The 10,493-nt window shown below is 47.7% G+C and overlaps 1 protein-coding gene across 2 annotated transcripts; it reads left to right on the top strand.

Moving 5' to 3' along the window:
* The first annotated feature begins 7,881 nt into the window (after positions 1-7,881).
* On the top strand, positions 7,882-10,392 carry LOC122914282 (serum amyloid A-1 protein). Of its 2 annotated transcripts, XM_044260913.1 has the most exons (4): positions 7,882-7,899; positions 8,356-8,447; positions 9,329-9,467; positions 9,876-10,392. In XM_044260913.1, exons 2-4 carry the CDS (start codon positions 8,360-8,362, stop codon positions 10,036-10,038), a joined length of 390 nt encoding a protein of 129 aa, XP_044116848.1. In that variant the 5' UTR covers positions 7,882-7,899; positions 8,356-8,359; the 3' UTR covers positions 10,039-10,392. The 2 variants fall into 2 exon arrangements, with proteins under 2 accessions (XP_044116848.1, XP_044116849.1); XM_044260914.1 differs by lacking the exon at positions 7,882-7,899 and having other exon boundaries at positions 8,360-8,447; positions 9,987-10,038.
* The last annotated feature ends 101 nt before the right edge of the window (positions 10,393-10,493 follow it).

The raw sequence follows: 10,493 nt of genomic DNA, 5'->3' as shown, positions 1-10,493 counted from the left end.
ACTCGTTTGGCTGCAGCCACACTAGCCTCCTCCCTGTTCTTCAAACTCTCAAACACATCTCACCCTGGGGGCTTGGATAATTTTTCCTTTCATCTGGAACATTCTTTGCCCAGATATTTGTATATCAGCGCTTTAGGAAGAACAAGGTCTTAGATACCAGGATGCTGGAAGGTTCAGCAATATTATTAATGTCACTAAGAATGTTGGCAGCCAATAACAGAAGGAGGGCTGTGAATGACAAGAGTGGGGAGATCTATCAACAAATGTAATTGAGAGAGGCTTTGTCCTCAAACAGTACTAATTAGATTGTCTCTATCAAGACCATCTGGTGGGAATTTTATGAATGCTGATTCCTAGGCCAGAATCTTGAAGGTTCTGATTTCTGACAGTTTGGAGTGGACTTCGGGACTGCCTGTGTTTGACAGTCTCCATATTTGGGAAATCACTTGTGCAGATAACATTGGTAAAGCTGGAGAATGGGTAGTAAAGAATTTGACGGGGAGTTAGGAGAAGGCACTCCAAAGAGCATTGGGGGTGTTGCTGGGTGGACTGGGGAGACCCCTGGACCCTGAGGCCTCTGTTCAACCAGTCCTAGGATGTTGCCAGAGGCTCTTGGTCCTGTTACAAGAAAGAATTCAAAGACAGACTAGACACAACAGTTGGGTGGTACAAAAAGGAAAGTTGATTAAAGCAAGAGTACGCTCCCAAGACGTGAGAGCTGGTGAGCTCAAGGGAAAGCTACACACCCTGGAGTTTGGGTGTCTCTTTTATTGACAGTTGTTAACTAGGGGGTGGAATATTTATTACATGGGGGAGGGGATTTGGGGGGAGCAGAGTTTCTTGGCTTTTCTCCCTTACTTGGTGAGGGTCTTCAGCTTTCTTTGTCTTGGGACCATCTGTTTGATCTGGTTTCTTGCGGTTTTGTTTTGGGAGGGCTGCCAGGATGAGTCTCTCTCGTTCCCCTGATAGCAGACCAGGAGTCCCCCTTTGGCTGACTGTCGGGTGTCCTGTTAAAACCTACCTGACTGCTTACTCTTACAGGGGTAAAGAATGTGCAGATGGCAGTGGGGAGCAAAGAGGATGTAGACCTGTCTCTCCCATTCTCTTGTTCAGCAATTACAGGAGGTCTACATGGGAAAAGATGATAATAAAGTGGAACCAACATGGGAAAGGCAAGTGTCAGGTTTTTGTAACAGGGGAAGGAAACAGGCGATGAGAAAGGGGAGTACTCCCCCAGAGCCTTCTCGCCCAGGGCTCATGGGAAGGCAGTGGTGAACCATCAGACAGAGAGCACAGAGAGGGTTGAGCCTGACCCAAAAAGAAATTACCTTAGGTCAAGCAAAAGCAGGGACATAAGAACAAGGGTAAAGGAAGCAGTGGTTTAACATATGGGTTAGGGACAGCAGGCCAGCTTATTTATTACTTTGGGACTGAGTGTGAGATGCTGGACTGTGGAAGGCTGATCTACCACATCTCCTAGGAGTGACTCTCTTTTGCTCAGCAAGAAACACTTTACCTCCAAACCCCTTTCAGATGGAGAAGCTATAGAGAATATAAATGAATCCCTCACAGACCAGAGCCATACAATGCCTGGACCAGTGCTCTTTCTGCTCTAGCTCCTTGCCTCCGTAACTTAGCAAGTGTTGTTTTCTGGGAAACTGTACACCCTTTAAAAATATTAGAAGTGGGGCACCTGGGTGGGTCAGTGGGTTGAGCCTCTGCCTTTGGCTCGGTTCCCGATCTAAGGGTCCTGGGATCAAGCCCCACATTGGGCTCTCTGCTGAGTGGGGAGCCTGCTTCCCCCTCTCCCTCTATGTACTGCTCTGCCTACTTGTGATCTCTATCTTTCTGTCAAATAAATAAATAAAATCTTTAAAAATAAATGAGAAGTGGCTTATGGAAATTCCAGGTTGGATGATTTGGTTTGGGAGAATACCATGGGTCATGGCAGTCTGAGCTTCTGGTAGTAGAAATCTGGACTTTGCCCCATTCCATTAGTCCATGCTCAACTTTAACAGAATGTCCCATTGCGAAATACCAGAATACCTTTCCAGTACAGACTGTAACACTGAGTTCCCATCACAGATCCTAAAATCCAACCACCTGGATTTGGAGGCAGCATGGCATAGAAGTCAAGAGGCAAGCCCCAGATTCAGACAGACCTAGTATGGTTTCTACATATACTCATATTGCAGGCAGGCATTTGATGACCTGGAGAAACATAGATAATGACTTAAGGGAAAAAGACTGCAATAGAATATGATCTCACTTTTCAAATGTTCAAAGACATCTTCCCACAGTGAAACACAGCCTGAGAAGTTGCACATCAAACAGTGATCCATGTTTCTAGGTAGTGGGTCTTGTTAGTGTTATTCTGGGTTTTCAAAATTCCACACAATGACATGTTCCTTCATTTATTCATTTATCAACTATTCATTGACTGTCCTCTGTGCAACCATCACCAGATTAGCTGTTGGGCATACACTGGGGAGGTATGGGCAGAGGTGAGAAATAACCAGATCCAGGCTATTCTTTTGTGAAAATGAGTCATGTGACTGGGGAGGAAAAATGATTATACATACATAGAAAGAAGATTCATACTTACCTGACAGTAAATCCGTAAGATCCCAGTAAATAAATGCAAAAGATTATGTGTACAGAAAGGATAATGAAAGAAAAGAGAAGACAAGGTGTCACCAATCCTCCTAAGATTTTTATCTCTCCTGGAGAACCATAGTCCCTAAGGTTCTGACATCATTACTCATTCCCATCATGTTCTCCTTAACATTAATAGAATCATAAGTGGCTCTGGGCGCCTGGGTGGCTCAGTGGGTTAAGCCTCTGCCTTCGGCTCAGGTCATGATCTCAGGGTCCTGGGATTGAGCCCAGCATCGGGCTCTCTGCTCAGCAGGGAGCTTGCTTCCCCCCCTCTCTCTGCCTGCCTCTCTGCCTACTTGTGATCTCTGTCTGTCAAATAAATAAATAAAATCTAAAAAAAAAAAAAGAATCATAAGTGGCTCAGCTGTCAAAAGATCTCCTGCCCCTTTACTAGTTCTTCACCAGGCTACCAATTACTGCAATTGGGAAGACAAGAGAAATGACTTCTCTTCTGTTGCTTCTACTTAACAAGCTGATCATCAGGAGTGTAAAGGGACTAATCATTGAACTGAGGATGCGGACTCCTAATTCTGTTTGGTGTGCATCCCCTTTTATGAAGCCCACATCTCCTCCGGAATAGAGAACACTTCCCTCACAGCTTGGAGCTGTCAGTCAGCATTCTTAATCACCAGGAAACCCTGATTCGAACCTGTCTGTACTTAGGTCCGGGTCTCTTCCCCCAGAGGCTGTCAGCCAGGGCTTACTGATCTTCTGAAGCCTCCTGGCCTCTGCCTGGTGGGATGGCTAAAGGCACACAGTAGGACCTGGTGGGATTCTGTCACCAGCCGACCGTCAGCAACAGCGAATCAGACTCCGGAACTTGTGTTGCCAATATACAGAAAGACACCGCATTGCATTTTAAAATAGTTTCTTTTTTTTTCTTTTTTAAAAGATTTTATTTATTTATTTGACAGAGAGAGAGAGCACAAGTAAGCAGAGAGACAGGCAGAGAGAGAGAGGAAAGCAGGCTCCCTGCTGAGCAGAGAGCCCAATGTGGGGCTTGATCCCAGGACCCTGAGATCATGACCTGAGCTGAAGGCAGAGGTTAACCCACTGAGCCCCCCTGGTGCCCCTTAAAATATTTTCTTTCCTTTCCTTTTAAACATTTGCAACAGCGGGTAGTGAATTAGAAACCACTCGAAGCCCAAAATCTCTTATGGAATTGTGCAGTGTTGGTGAAATTAAGAACTCATTTGGGGGGGTGCCTGGGTGGCTCAGTGGGTTAAAGCCTCTGCCTTCGACTCAGGTCATGATCCCAGGACCCTGGGATAGAGTCCTGCATCGGGAATCTCTGCTCAGCAGGGAGCCTGCTTCCTCTTCTCTCTGCCTGACTCTCTGCCTACTTGTGATCTCTGTCAAATAAATAAATAAAATCTTAAAAAAAAAAAAAAAAGAACTCATTTGGGGAGGGGAAGTTTTTTGAGTCTTAGTAATTGCTCATAAGTTTTGTTTAAATTTCAAGCGATTACCTTGTTTCTTTGTTTCCTCTCTTAAATTCCACGAGTGAAGTCATATAGCATTTGTGTTTCTCTGACTGATGGAGACTAAAGAGTGAAAACTTAAAATGAAAGTAAGTAAATAAATAAATTTCAAGTGTTACCAAAGAGCCCATCTTATGAATCATCATTAAACCTTTTTGTCCTAGTTAGGCTATTCCAATACCTAGGTCATTAAGTATGTTTCTCAATAAGTTTTCATTCTAGAGAGACAATAAAATGTTATGTGAAAAAGAGGCTCCTTTTTCTGTCACATTCATTGGCAGGAACATCTAACTTGGAAAATTTACCGCTTACGATTGAGCAAAGTCAAATTTTCAGATTTACCAGAGAGTCTGTCTCAATCTGCTTAGTTAGCAAAATAAGGAATGCTTGTTTAGGTCTCTGGGCGCTAAACATCCCGGAACTCCCTGGCTTCTCTTACCTTCAGAGAGACATGACTGACACCATAGCGGTTCCGTAAACAGAAAGAACTCTCAGCCCCAAGAGATTTACCTTCCATTTTTCCTTTAATTAAAGCTCATTCTCTGCCTAAACAGAGACACACGTTTCTCTGGACAGATGATCTCTTTCTACAATCCCAGTAGTGGACCTTCTGGATGAGCATACTGTCCAGAGTAGGACCCCCCACTTTTCTGATCCAGGAAGCTCTAGGCTCACTACATTTACATCCAGGGTTGGGGAACTCACAGCAAGGAGATCCGACCCCACCGGATCTTCAAAGGGAAGCTGGCAAGTGCCACTCAAAAACCCTGGGCACAATGTTGACTTGAGCCCCTGCTTGGATCCCTGCCTATCGTGGTATACAAATGTGTCCACCTCTGTACCTGGCACACTTGAGAAAGGCCTGGAACCACTGGCATTTGGATTCATGAGAAAGATTTCAGGGCCCGTGAAGAAGTGAGCCTATGGCTTCCTATGGCCCCGTTGGCTCTAACATGACCCAAATCTCTTCTCCAACCTCCACCAGACCAGCCCATTATGCCATCTCTGTGGGAAAATGTTTCCAATCCTCTGGGATCCCTCAACAGCTGGGGAGTCATTAGGCCAGGAAATACCTCTGTGTTTCCTCAGACCTTCACCCCGACTCCGTCCCAAATCCTGGCTTTCTTTAATGCATCAGGATCAACTCCTTTCTCCGCCTCTCAGCTAGTATTCCTGCCTGTCTCCCTCAAGAGGCTTCCTTTCGCAGGGACGATGGGTGCGGGGTCTTTGCTTTTGTTGTTTTGTTTCAATTTTCAACAATTTGGGATCTCTTTTCTGCGTGCAATACATGTAACAATAAGATTTCTGTATTCAAAATATAGGTTGTGGGGCGCCCGGGTGGCTCAGTAGGTTAAAGCCTCTGGCTTCGCCTCAGGTCATGATCCCAGAGTCCTGGGATAGAGCCCCACATCGGGCTCTCTGCTCAGTGGGGAGCCTGCTTCCTCTTCTCTCTCTACTTGTGATCTCTGTCTCTCAAATACATAAGTAAAATCTTAAAAAAAAATATATAGGTTGTATTATTATTCAGGTATGGCAAGAAATAGATCAGGAGGTGACTATCATTAACAAGGTAGTATTTTACTCCCAGATCCCAACAAAGGTGGCACCCCATGTCACGGGGAGGGGATGGCAGCACCCAGGGTTGCTCCCAGGGAAGGTCAGCAGGCAGAGGGAGTGAGGTGTTAAATGGGGCCGAGAGCCTTTTTTGTGTTTTTTGAGGGAAGGAACATGAGGGAGGGTGAGCAGGCTTAGGGTTGACAAGCTTCCTTCTTTTTCTGTTTTGTTAAATGACATGTATACATTTGGTAAAATGCATCTGTGAAACTGAACTCCATTTGGGGAATGTGTGGGGACCGTCTTCATCATGTTCGTTTACTTCTGTATATTGTTCTGTGTAATTTCTCTATTTCTTCCTGTACCCACACTGGAATTTATATTTTCCCAGAAATATGTTTACTTTATCCAGGTTACCAAACATATTATCACAGATTCTTTTCTTTCTGAGTCAGGGAATTTTCTACTACTTTTACCTTTCTGTGGTTCATTTTTCTGTTCTTGGGGATTTATAATGATAATTCTATTGCTATTCTATGTCTTTTGAAAATTCCTAATAAACTCCATCTCTTTTTCTGTTGCTTCTTGGGAAAGATCCTACAGCCAACTACTTTGAAGTAAAGTAGCCAACTACTTTACCATTGGGTTGCATTTATCCATTATTTATCTCTTTATTAAAGTGTTTTTTATTCAATATATTTATAGTCCTTCCATTTGATTCTTCTTCAAAATTGATGGTTCCTTCTTCATATTATCTTTTACCCCTTTTGATGATATTTATTAAGTGTATTATGAGTTTCTTTGTATTTCTCCAACCCATTACTTCTGGGACACCTAGTATTATATTTTAAGTTGGTTGCCTTTCTTTGATAAAAGCAACTGTGCTTGCTGCTTGACTATCTGGTAACTTTTTCCTGTGAGCCCATTCTCCCTGGGGCAAGTCAGCCTAGAATGTGTGTGAGTGTGTGTGTAGCGTAAATTCTAACATGTATGATGCCCAGGGGATTAACATGGTGGGGGGTGGTATCTGGGGAGAGGGGAGGGTGTGAGTGGCCCAAGGGCAGCAGGTGGAACACAGCTGTGCAGGATGGAGCTACTCTTTGCTGCCTGCAGATCATTACCCTCCTTTACCTCCTCCTTCCTGGCCCTGCCCTTCCAAAGCTTTCTCTTGTGGCTATAAATGCCAAGCCCAGAGGTGGGAAGCCAGCGTAGAGAGGAAGAAATCAGCAGGAGCTGACATGTCCTGCAGCCTTTGTTTCTAACCTGGCCTCACCCAGGTTGGGCACTGACTCCGCTCTCCCCATCACCCCTCACCAGCCCCTGCAGAGCGGGGATGACACTGCTGGTACTTCTGTCTCATAATGACAGGGAGAAGACAGTGACCCTTCACGGTAAGAAAATGCAAAGAGATCTTCCCACCCCCATCATTCCCCCATTTGGAACCCCAGCTGAGCTGCAAATTCACTGAACAATACTCTCACTCCAGGAAGAGGTGACTCGAATTTTGGGTGAAGTGAGACAGAATTCCTCCAACTAGATACTCCCGACCCAGGAACCGGCTTCCATAATGCACGTGCTCACGGGCTGAGCCAGCTGAGCAGGGCTTCGTTGGGCCTCAGAGCTGAAAGCTTAGCAGGTGCGCATAGACTGGGGCAAGGACCTCCCAGGGCACCCGAGGGACTTGGAGGGGCTCACCACTCCATTCTGAAGCTCAAGAGCTTTAGGCATGAACTCAAAATGTGTCATTTCTCATTTCTGGCACATTTGCCATCTGGCCCGGCAGGGACCAGCCTGAGGAAGTGAGCAGGGAAGCAAGGTCCTGGCTAGAGGAGCCCTCCTCTATCTAACCACACACCTTCCATGGGTCGGCGGGCCACCCCTGTGGGCTCCACACCACCCCTCTCCATGACCCCTCCAGCTCTGACAGTGGGACCCTCCTCCAGAGCCTCCGCCGCCAGCACAACAAACCAACCTGTTTCCTCAGGATTGCACAACCGGGAATTGACCTGTGGATGAAGAAAACCACCGGTGTCCCGTAAGTTCTCCTTTGCAGATCTTTAGGGGCCATGACCTGGGGACACTTTTCCTGGCACCAAGACTGATTTTTCTTCTCTTCCCGTGTGCCCAGCAGGGAGAGCTCAGTATAAATACCAGCCACCTCTCCCCAGCAGGAAGGGACCAGCAGCTCTGCTCCACCAGAACTCAGGTGAGGGGCTACTCCAAGGAGGGACTGCATGGAAGAACAGACTCTCTTTTCTCTTTCCCAACAGGATATAGATCCCTTGAAAAATAATAATTCTGCTTTGTGTTTGTCCCGTATGAGGTCTGTGCTTACTGAGTGGCACATGGTAGACCCTGTGGATGATAAGTTTTTTTGGTTGATGACAGGCTGCTCTAGGCTGGGACAAGTGGGTCCCAGCTGCTCTGTTGACCCATCAGGGCCACCCTGGGGACCTCTTAGCAGCCCTGGGGTCAGGCTGAAGTGTTCAGCCCTGGGGACTGGGGTTCTGAGTGAGGACCTACTGCAGTTTTTCCTGCGTGGACCCGGAGAGTCTTCTGAGAACAAATGGAATGGGCACCAGGCTTCATGTGACCTGCAAATCCCCGAGGTGTGTGTGGGTCCTGTCCTTGCCCCCCTGACCTTCTCCTTCTTTCATTTCAGCACCATGAAGCTTTTCACGGGCCTCATCTTCTGCTCCTTGGTCCTGGGGGTCAGCAGTCAATGGTATTCATTCATTGGTGAGGCTGCTCAAGGTAAGGTCACTGGATGGGGGTAGCATCCACGGGCCACTTGGATTTGCCCTGAACACTTGCAAGGGTTCAGCTACTGCGTTAGGTGTGTTTCCCTATGTGGTAGAATGTGCCCTGTGTTTGGGGAGCGCTTCATGAAACAGATCGAAAGGCACAGGGTTTGTGTCCATCCGTTACTAGAGAAGGAGCCATCATCATTCCCAGCTGAAGTGTCAGTTCGACTAGAAGACACAAAATGAGTCTTGAAATGGCACAGAATTTCCTGCAGACAAAAGGCACAGCGTCTGATTAAAGCTGTCCCTCCTTCTTCTCCTTTCCCTCTCTCCCTTCAGTCAGCCCTTCCTCCCGTTCTCTTCCTCCTTCTCTCCCTTCCACCCTTCCTGCCATTTCCTGATTGACTAATTTACAGACACCTCCTGCGTGGCTCTCCCTGATGCTTCCTCTTGTCAGTGATGCTGTCCCTGGGAGATCTGTTTCCTCCCCTTTCCTGGGCCTTAACTGGAGCAAAAAAAGAAAGGGGAGGGGAGACTAACAACCATCTACCAAGCCTGCACTAGGAACTCAGCATCTTCATGCAATGGGCAGTGACCTGCTATGCTGTTCTGCCCAGGGCTGAGGGTTTTCCATGACCCTGTCAGTGCGAACTGGGAGGCTTCTGGGCCAACAGGGACACTTCTGCTCAAGCTGAGACAGTTGCTCTCTGACTCTGACTTCAGGACCCCTTGGTGAGGCAGGGGTCTTCCCCACATGAAGGGGAGGGAGCGGAGACTTGGAGCAGAAATCTCGAGTCGGTGGGAGATTGGCCGTTCCTTGATTCTTCCCTGTGGTTTGCCACTGGCTCTCTGTCCACCTGATATCCCTGTTGCCTTGTCCTTCTCTTGCAGGGGCTTGGGACATGTACAGAGCCTACTCTGACATGATAGAAGCCAAGTACAAAAATTCGGACAAATACTTCCATGCCCGTGGGAACTATGATGCTGCACAAAGGGGCCCTGGGGGTGCCTGGGCTGCTAAAGTCATCAGGTAACAAGGGCCCCGGGGATGCAGGGATGGCCCGGCTGAGCATGGCGGCCTTAGAGAGCCAGGAGGGACCAACACTAGAGAAGCTTCCTGTAGAGACGGCGGCTCCTGGTCCTCTTGCCCACCCTCCCCTCTGTGCCCAGTGTGGGGTCTGAGTGGCTGGCAGAGCCAGAGCAAGGCCAGTGGGAATGGGGGCCTCCCAGCCTCCTGCTGTGGGCACGGGGACCAGCCTGGGCTGACCTGGGCTGTGCGTGGAGCAGGGTCCGTGTTTCAGCCCCTCTGGCCAGGGTCCGTGTTTCAGCCCCTCTGGCTCCTCTCAGCCATCCCTCGGAAAGAGAAGGGATTGGTGGGGGCGGGGGCCTGTTGCTCAGCAGCCCCTAATGAATCTCTACCTGCCTTCCTCCATTCCAGTGACGCCAGAGAGCGTTCTCAGAGAATCACAGACCTTATCAAGTATGGAGACAGCGGCCACGGAGTGGAGGACTCGAAGGCTGACCAAGCTGCCAACGAATGGGGCCGGAGTGGCAAAGACCCCAACCACTTCCGACCCCCTGGCCTGCCTGACAAGTACTGAGCTTTCCCTTGGCTCTGCCCTGGGGAGATGGGCTGTGAGGCCCCTGAAGGCAAGAACAGTTGCTGAGTTAGAGTTCCTGAATTGTATACCCTTCCTACTGAATACTTTAAAGAGCACATTAAAATGTTTAGTAAATGCTTGTGAATGGGCACCTGGATGGCCCAGTTGGTTAAGCGGCTGTCTTCGGCTCATGTCATGATCCTAGGGTCCTGGGACCGAGTTCTCCATGGGGCTCCTTCCTGGGCAGGGAGTCTGCTTCTCTGCCTGCCTCTCTGCCTCTGCCTGCCACTCTGCCTGCTTGTGTGCTCTCTCTCCCTCTTTCTCTGACAAATAAATAAATAAATAAAATCTTTTAAAAAAATGCTAGTGAAATTCAATGTGTCATTGTCCTCTGCATACAGCAAATGACAATTTTCCTGGGTATTTTTTTTTTTTTTAAAGATTTTATTTATTTA

Source organism: Neovison vison, chromosome 7 (assembly GCF_020171115.1).
Source record: "Neovison vison isolate M4711 chromosome 7, ASM_NN_V1, whole genome shotgun sequence".
Classification (NCBI taxonomy): Eukaryota; Metazoa; Chordata; class Mammalia; order Carnivora; family Mustelidae; genus Neogale; species Neogale vison.
The sequence above is the reverse complement of the archived record's forward strand: the minus strand, read 5'-3'. Positions and strand labels throughout refer to the sequence as shown.

What these genes read in the sequence shown, in the direction of transcription:
- LOC122914282 (XM_044260913.1), top strand. Translation starts at nt 8,360, where the DNA reads ATGAAGCTTTTCACGGGCCTCATCTTCTGCTCCTTGGTCCTGGGGGTC. An exon ending in CATTGGTGAGGCTGCTCAAG is followed by an intron (nt 8,448 to 9,328) that starts GTAAGGTCACTG and finishes CTTCTCTTGCAG; the next exon opens with GGGCTTGGGACATGTACAGA. An exon ending in TGGGCTGCTAAAGTCATCAG is followed by an intron (nt 9,468 to 9,875) that starts GTAACAAGGGCC and finishes CCTCCATTCCAG; the next exon opens with TGACGCCAGAGAGCGTTCTC.